The 17,300-nt window shown below is 35.7% G+C and overlaps 1 protein-coding gene across 2 annotated transcripts in view; it reads right to left on the bottom strand.

The window, feature by feature from the left end:
- The window catches only part of CAMKMT (calmodulin-lysine N-methyltransferase), a 220,861-nt gene that overhangs the window by 30,093 nt on the left and 173,468 nt on the right, over positions 1 to 17,300 (bottom strand). For both annotated transcript variants that reach the window (XR_009957870.1, XM_062571920.1), the window contains exons 4-7: positions 13,528 to 13,588; positions 11,334 to 11,388; positions 10,220 to 10,283; positions 4,723 to 4,789 (exon numbers count right to left, since the gene is read on the bottom strand). Coding sequence is in view for 1 of the 2 variants with exons in the window: in XM_062571920.1 (XP_062427904.1) it covers positions 4,723 to 4,789; positions 10,220 to 10,283; positions 11,334 to 11,388; positions 13,528 to 13,588 (247 nt within the window). In the remaining variant the exon portion in view is untranslated. The remainder of the gene's footprint in view (positions 1 to 4,722; positions 4,790 to 10,219; positions 10,284 to 11,333; positions 11,389 to 13,527; positions 13,589 to 17,300) is intronic.

The following is a 17,300-nucleotide window of genomic DNA, read 5'->3' as shown; positions in this document are numbered from 1 at the left end:
TTACTGCGCAGTGAAATGGCAGATAAAATTCAGCATTGGTAAATGCAAATAGCACAAGGGGAAAAATATTTCAGGCTTCATGTATAAAAGGAAGGTCTCTGAACTGATCCTCACCACTCAGGAGAAAGCTCTTGATGTTATGACAGACAGTGCCATGAAAATATCAGTTCAACAGCAGTCAAAAAAGCAAATCATTGTGAGGCATTTTTAGAAGAGAAATGGAAAACATAATTATTCCAATGCATATATCTATCGTTTGCACACATTTTGAATATTGTACGGAATCCTGCTCCCCCTCATTTCAAAAAGAGTACACTGAAATTGGAAAAGGTATAGAGAAGGGCAAGTATGAGCAAAGGTACAGAATAGCTTCCACCTGAGTTGAGTTTTCTATGATAGAGAACTACAAATTCACAAAGGCATGGACAGATACACTGTTCATTGTTTCTTCTAATACATACACAGAGACATAAAATGAAGATAGCAGGCGCCAGGAACCTTTTCTTTCTAACCAAAAAACAGCAAATGTTTCTTTTGGCAGCTTATTCTGTGCCCAGGGATGATGTGCATGCAAGAATTTTACATGAGAGGACCGGAAAAGTAATTGGAAGAAAGATTCATTGAGGATTAGAAAGCCAACAAACACAACAAGCTCAATAAATGTGCATATAGGAATGCTCAGATCAGTGTAATTAGTGGAAACAAGTAGGAAGTCTTTAATAAAGATGACGGAACTTGTTATACAATCAGTTGGAATGAGGAAACTTGGAAAGCTTGTGGATTTGAAGATCATTGCAATAAGGTAAAATATTCACATGTTGGCAGTCAGGGAGAAAAAGGCAATTAATATAAGAAGTGGAATCAGGACTATGTAGCTTAGTGATTTGTCACTGACGTCTCCTCCCACTCTGCTACTAAATGCCCTTTGCTCTTTAGAGAAGTGTGCTTTTTTTCAGGCTTAGTTCAGGAAGCTTATAAATTCATTATATTCGTAAGAAATATTAAAATCTTGGATAACAGATCATAACCTATTTGCTAACCTTTAAGGAGCAAGAACTGTCATTTTTGGTCACTTCATCATACATTCTTACATACATTCTTAATGTAAGTTCTAATGCTGACTGTAATATGGACAAAGAATAAACTATTATTAATCAAATGAAACAGAGCGCATGGTGCAATAAGCATTTCTCTCACTGTCTTTATGTTGTGTGTCCTTGCTCTCACTGCTGTGTAAAATGAAAACCTCCTGGGGTAGCTCTTAGCAAAACAGTAGACTTGTCCATGCCTAAAACTCATAGGTCCCATAGCAGTAATAAGTATACAAATTTTGCTCTTAAACGATTAAGTCCTCTCAGGCACAGGAATCTGATGGAAGAACAAAATTCCTAGTAGATATGACAAACAGTCTGTTAACCTTTAGAAAATATTACAAACCTTCCTCTTTGATAAAGCTTTTCCATCATGACACTTGTAATAACAATAGTTTTTCTAATTTTACAACCCCAAATTCAAGGAGTTTTCCACATAAAAAGGAAGAAAAGAGCAAACTCCATGACTTTGTTATTGCTAAATTAATCATTAGTGGATGTGTTCAAAACAATGATAAGATGCAGGTTAACAGCTGATGGTATAAAGACTGCTATTATCAGGGTAATTTATATGCCAAGTTATGGGGTAAATTTAGAATGATTCATGGGTAATTTGTGAATGGGTAATAAACTAAAATCATCAAACCCAAATATAGTATTAGTAATTTGCCTTACTATAGCAAGTCATTATTACTAACAGTGGCATTACTATACACATTTCCAATAAGCATTAGCAAGAAATTCTGTATATACCACTGGAAGCTAAAAATAAACATAGAACTGTATAGTCACTGCTGAAGTAAACTGTTTATGAAATATCTGTTATTGTAACACATAATATGACAAACTGCCAGTTTGGCTTACACTACTGTACTTTTAAACAATAATCAAGAGTCGGCAGAGAGCTAGATAAGTGCTCATTTATTGCATTTTGTGCAAGTCTAAATAAATAAATGTATGGCAGGTTGTCCTAATCTAACTTCTCTTGGCTGATATTGAATTGCTTCTTTTTGTACTATACATATTTTGGCATATTTTCCAAGTCTAGAGTTAAATGTCTAGAACAAGACAGACAAGTCTCATACCTCAAAAGTTCTACAGCATGTGCAAGGAAAAGATATTCCAAAGTGAGATGGAGGTGTGGTGAGAAGAGTCTACTCTGAATTATTTTTTATATCGTAAGAATCTTTGCACTGGACCCTGTTTAGATGATATGTAAGAGTGAGGAATATGTAGTGCTTTCTTGAGATTAAATTAATGCTGCAATGTCATTTAAATGCATCACTGTATTTGTCATTCTTTTATCCACAAGTTCTGATCAAAATAAAGTCACTTTGCATGTCAGTGTTGCATTCTTCCCTACAAAATATTGTATTTTCTTATGATTTTTTTCCATGTATCATCACAAAACTAAGGTTTTGGGTTGTAGAAAAAGTGAATCAAGCTTATAATAATATTTCAGCTATTACATCGCCCTTTCAAGTTTCTCTAAGGCCTTGGGAAGTGATCGAATAATTCTGTAACTACTGTCTTAATCACATGCTATTACTAAATCCAAAGGACTGATCTATCCATTAGCACTTCTCAAATAACTAACCAAAGTAGAGTCTTAATTTTGACAGGAAACATGAACTACTAATGGGTACAATATAGAAGAAATGCAAAATGACCATTATTTTTGAGATTAATCATTTGAACACATTTTTTAGAAAATTGTATGTATATATAAAAACAAATCTGTGAAAGTCTTAAGAATGTAGAAATAAAAATCAAATTAAATATTTATTACATGAATGTGCCTTATGTTTTTAGATAGTACTTCACTTTAGTTTGCAATTTAATTATTTTATTTATGCAAATAAATCCCAAAATGCTATGCACTTGATAAGTTAAACACTTGACATTTTTATTCCTTAAAATGCAACATTTTATGAAGTCTAGATATGTTTATTAATTAGTGATTATTAACACCCAGTAAACAACATCATGTCTTGTAAAAACACAATCTTTCTTCACAGCATGAAGCTGAAATCTATTATTCACTGATTCCATATGCTGAAATACACTCAAATGATCACAAATGACCTTAAGCATTAGATAAATGTAAATGAGGACAGGGTAGAAAATGTGCTTTTGATTGATATCTAAAAGACCAGGTTTGAAACCTTGACAAGGGATGAAGTCTGAAATCCTGTGCAAAGTATACAGCTATTGGAAAGCTGAAAAATCTATGATTCTGCATAGAGGTACTATATAGGATAGCCTCCCCTCTGCCCAGCTGAGGATTTGAGGTTGCTCACAAGAGGCGTTCAGCACTTGGAACCTAAAAGACTATCCCTGGGGCCTGTCTACTTGGCAAGCAATTATCGGGATGCATAGATAGATTTCTAAGATGTACACATGTATACCATAATGAAGTAGATATTTTTCTAACCTTAAGCGCTCATTTAAAGAACCTTTCTATTACACAGAGTGGTTGCACAAGCATAGGATAAATGATGTGAATGAACTAAATTGTACGGGTTTTACCCGCTATGTTAATACACTCATTCTGCTGTAACAGCTTGCCTTTTTCAGCTTTATTTTTGTCACTTTGAGAAGGACTGAGAGCTCTTATTCTGGAATAAGAATTAAAAAAAAATAGACACTCAAATAAGAATGCACTATTTGCTCTTAGATAGCTACCTCTAAGCACATTCTAATTCATAGCCCCATACCATAAATACAAAGTACTGTATGATAATTTACTTTTTAATTACGACCAAAGATGAACACAGCAAATCCTCAGCGGTTTCCAAACCCTACTACACATGGAGATTTCTGATGAGCCTATGTAATACAAAGTCCTTACTTCAATGAATAAGTAGCAAAATCCTTGTGAGCCTTCAATTACAGCAAGGGGCAGGAACAACTCTGGAGATGATCTGAAAGCAAGTTCTCTGAACATCTACAACACTCACCCTCTAGAGCATGTCTTCAGGGATAACAGACAACAAAGCAGGCACCATCTGAGAAAAACGCTGGATGCCCCGTGTGTTTCAGAATATGGTCAATGCCAGTGAAGAAGGGCCTCAGCGCTCGGCGCCTAGCTCCCATGTGGCCCATTTGTCTTTGCAACAATGTCACGTGGTACTGATCAAAGAAATAGGCTGGCCAAAATCTTCGCACAAAGAGCCTGACAACCTCTGCCTCGGGGGCAGAGGGATTTGCTGCTACCCTGATTTCTCAAAGTTATCTAAAAATGGGCTCTACCAGTGCTTTGGTCCATTCATTCCAAACCACCATTCAGTATGATGGGTAACGCTGATTCTCAAGAAGCCAAATTTCAACTATGCAATGAACAGCAGCTTGAAAACACATGATACATATTAAAAAAAAATAAAAAGGAAAAGAATCACTACCTCACCAAGATTAATCACAGCATACTTGCTAGGTAAAAAAGCTATTCAATTTTTTTTTTAATACTTTCAAATTTCTGTTTTGCATCACTTACGCTGCGATACATCTTCTTACATTGTATACATCCGTGCCAGCATCAATCACACAGGTCACACTTTTGCATACATTTCCCAATTACACTAAATACACAATTACATGCAAGACTCCATAAGCCACTTAAGTAGAATCTTACCAGCTTGACACATTTTGAGCCTTAAATACTCCTGCATTTTGGTTTCTTGTGATGATGTCACTTACATCTGTAGCATACTTGTTAAGAATTATCTATAAAATGATAGCAGTAATAAAAAATCATCAAGAATATTTTTTCCATTGTTAATACCTTCATAGTGTCTTTTATCTGTTTGGTCTGCTTTAATCTGTGCTAATAGTCAGCCTTTTCAGAAGTATAGATTTTACAGTGCTACTCTGGCACATCAGCCATAAATCTAGCCAGTAACTTGCTATTGTTGCCTACCTCTATTGACTGCTCTTTCATTAACACTTCCATTTAAGGGGGAGGGAGTTACAAAAAGGTTTCCCGTATCTTACGTACATTTAAAGGCAACTATCTTTTACAGATATATAAATTAGAGCTATGGGGAACAGGAATTCATTAGCACAGTTACTAAATGAGCAGCTTAGTTTGTGCTGCTTTTGACTGTATCGCTAGATCACAGGGCTGAGGACGGAAGGGTTTTGAGTTCCACCTCAGCCACAGCACGTGTACCTTTGCTTGTGGCTCTGACTGTCTGGATAAAATCTAACATACATCAGGAGCACTTTCACCTGCAGCCAAGGGAATTTCTAGTTTGTCTGCTTTCTTGAGAATGGTTTGGAGCTCCTCTCTGCCGTGACAGATCAGTCAAAAGCAAAAAATGCCTTTTCTTCCCCAAAGGCACTGCAACACTGTTGCCTTCGTCTCATGTCTCGGCCTCTTTCAGTTTGGAAGATCAAGTCACAAATTTGGGTAGCCCCTCAGGCAGACCCAAAGCAAGGATTGCCAGTGAAAAGTTTCCAGGGGAGCTGTGCCCAGTAATCTATGCCTAAAAAGATAACCTTTACAATCAATCATTTGTGGCTGTTGAGAAGCTATTGGAAAGACAAGGTGTAGCAAGTCACCGAGAAACTACGGGAGAACTAAATGACAGCTAACTTGAACCCATATGTATCCAAAAAACCTCACTCTTAAATATCACAATAAATGTGGAAGCCATAGCCTCTTCTTCTTCTTCTTCTTCTTCTTCTTCTTCTTCTTCTTCTTCTTCTACTACTACTACTCCTACTACTACTACTACTACTACTACTACTACTACTACATCAATACCTGAAAAGGGATGTTTCCTCTAGAATAAATCCTCATTCTGATCACAGTTCTAAAATCAGAAAGAGATTCAGACATCACCGTGTTACAGTAGTAGCACTGAGTCATATAGGCACAATTTTGAAAAGTAAGTTAATGATTGCTCCTTATTTTATAAGGTACAGGAAGTCTGGTGATAATTAGGAGGATGTTGGTGCCCTGAAAGTTAAATTCTTCTTTGCAAGTGCTCTTATAAGAAAATTGAATACTGTAATGGTAGGCTCATTTAAACAAAGACTAGCATATCTTTTTATTTGCTTTGATGAAATCACATAATTAGCCTTCCTAACACTGTTGACTATTTAAGAAGTTATTTTAGGAAAAACTCTATCCAAACACTGTGAAAGAAAAGATAATTTGTATTTTGTGAGATCAAAAATTATAAATTCAATGACAGAGAACTGGCTTAAACCAATCTCTGTACTTCGGACATACCTTTTAAATTGTTGCCATGATATGCAAAGGAAAGCAATATGAATGGCATATACCTCTGAAGCAAAAGGAAGGCATAAACAACTCCATGAACAAAGAATGCTATTTTTCAGTAGAGGCAGAAGAAACACTGTTGATAAATTAATTACACTACTTCAATTCGATAACTGAGAAAAACTATTAATAAGTGTAGCAAATGTGTTAACACTACCTTTTTTAAATAATTTATAAGTCCATGCCTTTAGGCATTCAGGCTGAACATGACCTTTCTAACCTAAATTTCCCAGGACTGTTGAAAGATCCATACACTGAATTTTAATGGCCGTTACAGTATACTGCAACAACGTTCTGTATTATTGATGCTTTCCGATAATACTTCTAATCACTAGTGCATGGTGTGAAACACAGCTAAGGTAGAAGGTACTTAGCATTTCTGAAGCAGGATACCATTTCTACAAAATATGAACCCGATCCTTGGATTTGGACACACTGAACTGAGTCTAGATCTTTCCAGTCTTTCTGAGAAACAGAATTTGTTATTCCAGGTGCGATCTATCATAGAAATGACCTAAACTGGAAAATTTATATCTGAATGAATATCACCCAAAATTTCAAAGGGGACTGAATCTGATGACTTTTCTTATATACATATATTTACTACTCACTTGAAAGACCTATCTTTTTATTTTTAGTATTACCTTTATTTAAATAATCATGAAAGAATTTTGATCAAACACACTAAATCAACAACAAAGTTTTGAAAGAAGCTGAAAAAGCAAGAACATCTGTCTGTATTTCATAGGGTTTGCAATAGGAGTGATCTGTTAAACAATTAAAATCTACCTATGACAAGTAAAAAGAGTGAGTTAGAATGCAATTTGAAATGGATTAGTAACTTGCATCATAACATCCATTTAAAAGTCTCCATAAAAAGTCTCATGCATAAGACCATTGATTAAAATACAGTATAGCTACATAGTTGGAGTGAAGTGGTTAAAATCAAAATAATGATTTGAAATTAATGTATACATCAATTTTTAAACTTGCAGTATTTCAGTAACATATCCTAATATAGATGCTCACGACATACATAGTGAACACTTCATGTGGCAGTATGAAATGGAGAATAATATGAGGACTGTCAAAAATTAAAAGGAAAATCAAATCCTCAAAAGCTTAAGACTTCACAAAGCAAAGCTGTTAGTTACGCTCACTGAATAGCGATAACAACAACAAAAACAACAATAATTATGATGATGATGATAATACAAAGGCAGATTCTCAGATGCAATGCACTATTGCCAGGTCGATTTTCAATTACATTTCACTGATGTATTCATTTGTTTCTTAATGTGCTCATCTTGCCCATTAAGAATAATTAGCAGGCTTGCTTGGTGATTTCCTGGCTTCTGACAGTGATTTTTTTTTTCCTTTTTGTTGACAACCACTTTTACTTTTGGGGAAGTAATTTTTTGATATTATAGTATGACTGGCATGTAATTTCAGCTTCCTAAGAAATTTAAAGGGAGGATGTAAACAGTAATTTTTAAACAAGATTATTTTAGTCTATAATACCTATATAAAAAAGCATAATATTAGGTGTTAACTATTCCTGAAGAGCAGATTCAGGAGTATTCAAGAGAACAGTATTTTATCCCAAATTAATTTAATTTGGTATGCTAAACAATTAAAAAACACCATCAGCAAAAATAAAAGTTAGGAGGAATACATCACTTGCAGTCTGTGACACTTGGGCCTAGATACTATCTCCAACTAAACTAAAAAATCTTACTGATTTCTGAGAGTCTGATGTGGCTGAAACAGATCTAAATTTAGTCTAAACTTCTGTTACAGCTACTCACTACAGCAAAGAATGCAAAAGAAAATTACCATATGACAGATCATAAAATTACTAGTGAAGTCCATAAAACATAAAATGCAACATAAATTTTATTACATGCTCTTTTAAGAATACATTCCACCTACGCTGTAAAGTTCTTAGTCTGCTGCACTTTGGCACCCTGCTAATATTAAGCCCATTGTAAAATCCAGCACAATAAAAGCACTTTGAATGCTGAGCCTTCAGAGGACCAAATGTTAAAAAAGAAAAACAAATTCTTGTTAGAGCCTTCCACCAATCACTTCTCTAAAAGAGATTCACTGAGTGAATACAGATGAAGACTTCTTGTAAGACAGTAAGAAATAAAAGATATTTCTAAAATACATTGTGAAAACTAAGATGTATTAATTAGATTATATTAAAGTATCTTTTTCAGGAATAATAGCACTTTAAATTGTTTCGTTCCAAAGGTCGAGCAAGGATTGATTTTTAGCACTCACCAATTCTCCTACCTGTAGAAGATAGATAAATTTGATAAAAGTTCAGGTATGTTTATGGAATCTACTATGCAACGTATTTGCTGACCTGATGATTACTAAGCTCACCTGAAGCTTTCTGTGGGTAAAATGACCTTCTGTTAAAAAACATGTTTTTGGCAAATGTCAGTTTCTTTTGTTATATTAGTTTCGAAACACTTTTTCTCCCCCACATTTTTTATCTTCATAAAGATATTTAAGAAAGATTGGAAGAGATAATGCTGTATAAAACTAGAATATACAGAAAAATAAATACCTCCTCCTCAACCCATGAACATGAACAACTAGAATTTAGCAAAATAAAAATCCTTGGAATGCAATTGAGAATCTACATTTTCAAGAAAAAAGAGACTTTTATGAGGCTTCTTTCAAGTTTTAAATGATATGATTTGTGATTGGCTATTTTTTGCCATGAAATTATTAAAGTGTTACAAGCAATTACAGTTGGCTGAGTTACCTCTGAGAATGTGTTTTTAAAGCTACTAGCTAATATGCACTGCTGTGTTTCCTGTTTCAACAGTTATAAGCAAAGGCAATTTTTTTTCAATCTACAACATAGTTTAACTTATTTTTTCATTAAGTACTCATTATGCTAGCTTTCAAATACACACAAATCTCAAATCTAAATAATTCTGATGACGCAGCGGCCAAAATCTGAACAACTTGTCTGCCTTAAAATGCAAATGGAAAGATTACCAAGGAACAAAAGCAAATAGGTATCTTCCATTTTTTCCTCTCAATTTCTAAGGGCTATTAGTATTCACTATATATATCTGTTCTTATTCTATGCTGATATTTAATGTGGCCACAAATTATGCTCACTCATTCTCTCGCTTAGCCGAAGTACAGTTCAATTTTCTGAACTATGTGTTCATATTAGTATGGCATAATAACAATTTATTCTAATATAATCATGTAAGAAATATAATAAAATACTGCCCATAAGAGACAGAGTAGTTTTACACTGTTACATCAAGAGAAATAATGATAAAATGATAATTGATTAAGCAGGCTAAATGGATAATCTGCAGGCAGTTACAACTTAGTAGCAATAATGAAACTATGCATTTTAAAATATACTAGAAAAGCTATGGCAATTTACAAACGCTGTATATTTTAAGATGTTAGTATCCGCAAGCAAAAAAAAAAAAAAAATCTAGTTTCTTCTGCAAAAAAAGAATATATGCCAAAGGGAAGCTAATGATTTGATTCACTGCTGTACCTCCTGTAACATGCAGCATATACACAAGGAATCTTTCAGCACTGAACCATAAGACAAATATTTACTACTGTACTTGCACTGTAGCAAAATGTGCATTTTTAATTTTAAAAGAAAATGTGGAATTTAATATATGGGAAATTGCAGCTTTGTTCCAGATATTCTACAACCATTTTTTAATTACTTATGTGGGGACTTTTTCTTAATATACCCCATGCTGTCTGTCTTTATATCGATTGTTACTCAGCCAGTAAAAAGGAATGAGCACAACAAACCAGTTTTCTATCTGAATAAGGATACTTTTGATGGCCTTTTCATTTCCATCAGTTAACAGAACTTCTTTGACATCTGCAGAAATAGCAACCTGAAAAAAAGAGCACAGCAAACAATGAGCAAATATGCTTGTCTGTGTGGAAGTGAAGACAGGAGTGACAAGCCTTCAGTATCATGCTTCCTCACCTATTTCTCTGTAACAATCTTCAATCTTTTTTCATTTTATGTCTGCATTATTTTAATCATTCAATCAAATCAGTCAATACTTTTATCATTCCATTTGCGGGAGCCTCTATCTTGCTATCATTCTGTTCCGTAATTGCATTGTGACAGCGGATGATGGTATTCTGAGAGGCTTTCATTTGCGGGCTTCTGTTTATCTAGTAGAGCCATCATACAAGGCTGTCACTCTGCCTTTCAGCTTGCTTCTGTCTGACTGCCTGATGCCCTTCATATAACTTTGCATTGCAGGCAGATGGCTTTGTAAGGGTAATTTTTTTGTGAGCTTTGACATGCTCGCACATTGGGCTGTAACCTCGACACATTGTATAAGAGCGACAGGTTTGTCAAATGCCAATCAGTGTAACAATATGCTTTTATTTGTAGAGACATAAAAACTTGTCTAATGCACTGCACTGCTACATAATATCTCCTGAATACATGACTCAGAACCCAGAGAATGGTGAACGACTCTCCTGAATGGCCAATCTAATTCAAAAGAATCTAATTACCGAGAGCTCTGGATCATGTTTGTTGGTGTAATAATGCAGGCAAAACATTAGCAGCTATATCATGGTGCTCCAACTGTGATTCGCCAGGCTATTCCTGTATCTTAGCAAATGGGACTATAATCTGAAAAAAAAAATGCTTCAGCTACGGCAATGAAAGACAGACCGTACGTGGCCTGGAATGTCACAACAAGAGATATTGACTACACGGAGGTAAAATGTTTCTGCTCATCGAGGCAACCATAAAATCAATATGATACGAAAGCAAGTCAATCTAGAAGGTCTCTCAAGACTCTGCAGCTTGACCGCAGCTGAGGCTGTTGACAGTTCTCTGACCCAGCAGTTGGAGGCACTGGAACATTTTTCCTTTTGTTTCTTCCTCTGAAAGGGATTGGAATTGAGAAAAGACCTACCATGAGCCCAGCCAAGCATGTCATGCCACCCCCTAGCTCACACACAGCAAGGTCCCTGAAAGAGAGAAAGGAAATGGTAGAACCCATACAAATTAGATGAAAATGGTCGGAGAGACATATATGTTACAAGAACAAATTGCCATCTGCAGTGAGAACTGAGCTACCAGGAAGTTGTAGAGACATGACTAGGCTACCTCATGTCGTTTTGCGTTTTAAAAATAATTATGAAATAGAAAAGTCACAAAGCAGGCAAATCAGTGGGGGTTCCCTCATTAGTGTTCAGTGCAACACTACCACCGCTGAGCTGAAAAATCTGAGAAGGTTCCCTTTTTTCCCTTGTCAATGGCTCTGTCTTTTAGAACTAAACTAGCTAGAGTAGCGAAAGATAATTGTTAGGAAAGGATAACAATGTTAATCCACATTCATTCTTTCAAAAACAGTTAGAGAAGTAAATGGAGAAAATAATATTATTTATATATCTCTCTATATAGTTATGCCTAAAAGCCTTTTTATATTAAAAAAGACAAGTTTTAAAACAAGCCATGTATCACAAAACAATTACACATGAAGAAATTTGATCCTTCAATTAGCACTTAAAACTGCAAGTGACCTACAAACAACACTGTCATGAACAACGATGGGAACAGCATATAGCTCAGCCACAGAGAACCAAGAAAAGTTGGTGTCGAGAGCCTAAACTGAGCCCAAGTGCAGGGCTGAATGCACGGTTTGAAAGGTTGCTTTTCACTCAGACCACACTGCACAGTTACTAAGAGGTGCAGGCGAACTGTTATTTGGCGCAGGGAGCCTGCAGGATGGGAGCTTGCTGGGGGAGCCCCAGGAAGGGCGTCCTGCAGGCAGGGCCACGGCGGGCCCAGGAGGGAGGAGGCAGCTGCCTGGGGCAAGGCAGAGCGTCGGTTCAGCAACAAACTGAACAGGTTGTTCAGAAGCTACAGAGCTAACAGAAGGTTCAGAAGGTACAGAGCTAAACCTGTGGCAGCTGTTAGGGCTGGCAGAAATGTTTCCGTTTTAATGTTTTGACAGAAAGTGGAATTTCAGCTAAAGAGATTTTGGGGTGCACCTTCTCTTTTCCCCTATGACACCAACATTTCAAAATCTATTTTTATATAAAAATATTACTTCCCTACTAGCTCTGTGCTTGTATTTAGGAGTAATAGCTAGGATGCCGTATCAGTATCAGAATATAGATGCTGAGAGATTGTTTACTGAGGCCCCTGGAATGACATATTAATGCGCAGTCTCTGAACGAGACAGTTTTATTTTTCTTAGACTCTGCAAATTTTATTTGCAAAAAGTCTGTTTGTCCTGAAACAAAAGATGGGAATTGTTTGAAGGAACAAATTATGCCTAAAACCCAGCAAGCACTGAAAACAAATTGGGGGAAATTTGCAGATTGTGGTTTAAACAGAATGCTTACAGGCTTTCCTGACATAGGTTTTGATTTTTCTAAATGACGTGTTATACGTCCAAGTTGGTTTACTAGGTGTTAGCCTTGTATCCTTGCTCTGAATGTAATTTATGCCTGCAAATACACTGGTGTGATGGTTCTTCTTAAAATCCTTTCATCCTCCCAGACAATGAAACTTCAAGGATTTCCAAGTGCAGGGCTCTGTATACTCAAGAGGGGAGAAAGGATGCACGCTGGATTTTATTTTTAAGCATTCCTATTGGATGCTTGAAATCTGTGTCCCACAAGTTTAGAAAATGTGAAAAAAAATCAAAAATATATAAAAGAGCAGAATGTCTCAAAAAATGCTTCTCAAAGCTTAAATACAGATGCAAATTCCTCCATCAACATATACAATTATTATTATGTACTTTATCAGGTAATATTTTGCTTGCTTTCACAATGGATGTCAGTTTAAAGAACATCTTTTATTTTTCCTGACCTTCACAATCAGTACTGATCGATCGGTGCTTCACTTTTGTTTTCCAAAAATCAAAGTGAAATAAAACGCCTTGAGTGGAAATCAAAAGTCTTTGACATATAGCAGAAAGCTTGCTGTGCAATATTAGTACCCAAAGGCAGCTCATAATTCTTTGTTAAGAACAACATGCTCTCACCTTGAACATTTTAAATTTAATCTGAAGACTTAAATCATAGCAATCTTTACCATGCAGATACAATAAAACTAACAGATTGGAAAATATCTTTCTACGTTCAACTCGGTACCTGAACATTTCATTGTGCTTTAGGCAGTAGTATGCTAGCACTTCTTCAGATGGCCAGAGACCTGTAAGACAAAGATATTTGCCTTATTAGAATATTTTTTTCTGATATATTTGATTATTTATTACCCTTCAGACCTCTACCAAAAGTTTCATATTTTAAATTTGCCACAGTATCACGGAATAAAGAAAAATAAAGCAGATTTTTAGTGACAGATTTCTTATCTTTAGCATTTGAACTGGATACTTCATAAACTTCATTTAACTGAAACTTCTGACACATAGGCATGTACATGAACATCAAACTGCCAAAGTCCGTCCTGCCCAGTATCCTGCCTCTCCCCGTGGACAAGAGCCCCTTCCTTTTGTCATCAGCTGTCTTTATGGTCAGTTCATTTCTTCCCAGTTCCTTTGTATTTAGCCTCTTTGCTCGGGGAAGGCTCTCAGGTTTTGCTAGGGTAGGCATCAGTCTGACCCGAATGAACACTGATCAACAGCACACGCTAAGGAAGAGTATATGACTAGGGTTATAAAATAGTATGATTTCTCGTTGTGTATCCAGTCCTCCTCAGAAACTTCTTGAGTCACGAGTTATATATTTGTATTTAATAGTTACCAAAGGATTTTTCTAATTGTACTTCGGACTTACGTAAACTTTCAGCAGCTATAATGTCCTGTGGCAGCAAAACCGTTTGTGTGTTACATGAAGATCATCTGATGCCCTCTAGTTCTCGCATGCAAACAGACAGGGAGTAATCAGTCTTTACTTGCCTAATCCACACTACTCATGACTTTATAAGCTCCTACTACAAATCTTTAACCGATCATTGCCAACCTTAGCAAATACTTAGGATCATCAATTCAAATTTATCCTTTCAGTAGCACTCTCCCATGAAACTCACTGGTACTTCATAGCAGTTTCCCACTTAAAGGACCTAACTGAAGAAACATGGCCAGTGGAGATGGCAGTTCAGAACTTAAGTGGCTTGTATAGTCTCCTGCAGGCATCTTTCTTTCTCCATTGCTTAAAGAGAACTTAGGGAAAACAGACTGGTATTCAGGAACTCGAGTTCAGCTTCCAAAGTTATGGGAGGATGAATTAAAGGTATTTGTGGTCAAATTACATTTGTATGTGTTCTCCCTTCACTGTTGCTTGGCAATGAAAAAAAACGTGTTTACATGTTTATCCACAGGTCAAAACCAGGGTTAGCTTCCCCCTCAATACATAGCATTATGAATTACTGTTACAGAAACCTGATTTCATATTATAAACTGTGGATACTTTAATGGTTTGAGTAAACTTAAGATAGATGGGAGCATCCTTTTGATATTTACTGACAGATAAATTGAATTCCATGAAGCTTATTATGTGTGTGCATCTTTTAGACCACTGACAACAAGAAGAAACAATTGTTTCTTCTCCATAAAGACATTCAAAAAAAGAAATACATTTAATGGAAGTTTGGGAGAAAATATGTCTTTCTTCTAAATCACTTATATAGCCTGATCGTAATCCTCAAATATATAATTCTTTGCATCCGTCCAATTCCTACTCTCAATTATCCATAGCCATTGTTATAGATGATGAAAATTTATGAATGTGTTATGTGCATGCAGATCAAGCAAGAGCCTAGACAGGATAAGGTCAAAACTTTGCATATAACTTTCCTACGACAGAGATCTCAAAGGTAAAATACAGAGTTCTGATTCCCATACACAACAAAAACATTAAAGTAATGTTATTATTTGTCTAGTCTATTACAGCTTAGGTTGATAAGGTTTTGCAAATCTGCTATTTTACTCTGGCTTGCTAAGGGTTAAAATAAAATATTCACACACAATTACCCATGCTTCAGTGAAACATACACCAAGAATTGTACAGGATTTTCCATCTCCCTTTTGAGCATTTCAATGCTTTTGAGCATTGAAATATGCTAAAATGACAGACTTGCAATAAATATAATAACTGTTTAAATATTTTAGTGTATGATATAAAGAATGTTTCAGTTTGCAGTGACTGGTGTATACTCAAGTAATAAAAGTGTTTTTTAATATTAAGTGAAGGCATGGCCAATTTAATACCACTTACAATACTTCACATCTCACATTACCACCACCACACCCAAAATAACTAAATCCCTTTATAATACACTTTTAGCCTGAGTGAGTTTTTAAAATACTTGCCAATTGTAGCAAAATCCTTCAACATCGAGTTTTCAGTACCCTCAGTGAAATGTCGTTCACTTTTCTACGGTTATTACTGAAAGGGCACTTTGAATAGTGTCATTAAATCTTTTATGAGGGGTCACTGTTCTTTCCCCTGCTACCATTATAACGTTGATACCAGCTGAAACTTCAGGTATATGAGATAGCTCTTTGCTGAGAGAAAGGTAAAGCACCTTCGGAAGGACAATGTCCTTCTTTAAGCAGATGCTAGTGATGGATATGCCTCTCCTCCCCCTCCTCTTCACCCACAGGAAAGAAAGTATCACCTCAGCAATGATATAAGCGGCTGGCAGCTAAAGAAGCAGGAGTCAGAAGGTCTTTCGTGAACACAGGTCTGAAGCGTGGAAGCACACAGTGCTTCTAGCTAAGCCAAGAAGCCAGAAGCAAGAATACCTGTGTTAATTTTAGTAAAAGGAAAAGCTTCTCTTGCTTGAACAGGTAGGTAAGCCTCTTTGCTTTCAAAACAGGGATAAGCTTAAAGATCCACGTGGAGGAGTTCGCATTCTGCCTTCTTCCCCTTCGTTCTGACCTATATTTACCAATACCATGACCTACATTTTTAAGTTACAAGTATAACATAGTTCTGCTTTTGTTAGAAAATATTCAGCTGTAACAGAAAAATGCAGCAGTTCCTATGAGTTAACAAATAGTGTTAAGTTGTGAAAAGTATACTTTGTTTTCTGTAACACATACATAAATGGACTAAGTTTCCTGTGAAAAGACTTAAAACAATTCTTTGATATTTATAATAATTTTTTTTTTTGAATTATGAATTTGATTACAAATACCTAACATTGCATGGGTACCTATCTGCATGCACAATTATTTCCACAGAATGTTAAGCTATTCACACATGCATAGGCAAAATATCAAAAGGCCCCAAATAGCACTTGTATTTAAAAGGCTATAAATATACTAAAAGTATCTTCTAGTCCTAGACAAAGGGGTTAAAAGTATGGCTGTGAAAATAAAAAGCAAAACTGGAGTTCCATTTTGCAAAAATAAATAATTTGAGGCTTTCACTGGAAGTTTTAAAAATCTTTACAACCTTGACTACTACTATGTGAAAACAGAGTAGAATTGCCAGAAAACATTAAAGTGTTTATATAAAAAAAACAGAAGTCGTCATTGGAGTTCAAAGTGAGCCTCAAGAAGGACCGTGATTTGGCATGTATAAAGAAGTGGGAGAGATGCAACAGACACAGATCAATGCCTTCCAGAATTTCATCTCTCTGCACATATCCTTTTGCCATTAGGATGGAGCAGGAGATCCACAGTTCCAAGTATATTACTATCCCATTTGTAAATGTGCTGTAGTGACATCTCCCTCTAGACAGCTTTATAATACTTATTATAGCAACAGTGGTAGGAAAACATTATTACTAAATAGCATGGTGCTGGATGGAGAAGTCCTACATATACAGACACACAGAAAATTTGTATAGCATTTGTAAAGCATTTATCACCATACTGAAACATCTCACTGCAATAAGAGTCAGCCTATCAAGAACTCAAAGATGTCATGAAGCGCTGTTGTCCAAGTTCTGCACA

The sequence above is a fragment of the Rhea pennata genome, chromosome 3, assembly GCF_028389875.1.
Source record: "Rhea pennata isolate bPtePen1 chromosome 3, bPtePen1.pri, whole genome shotgun sequence".
In the NCBI taxonomy this organism is placed as follows: Eukaryota; Metazoa; Chordata; class Aves; order Rheiformes; family Rheidae; genus Rhea; species Rhea pennata.
Note: the sequence above shows the minus strand (reverse complement) of the source record. Positions and strands in the feature narration are given on the sequence as shown.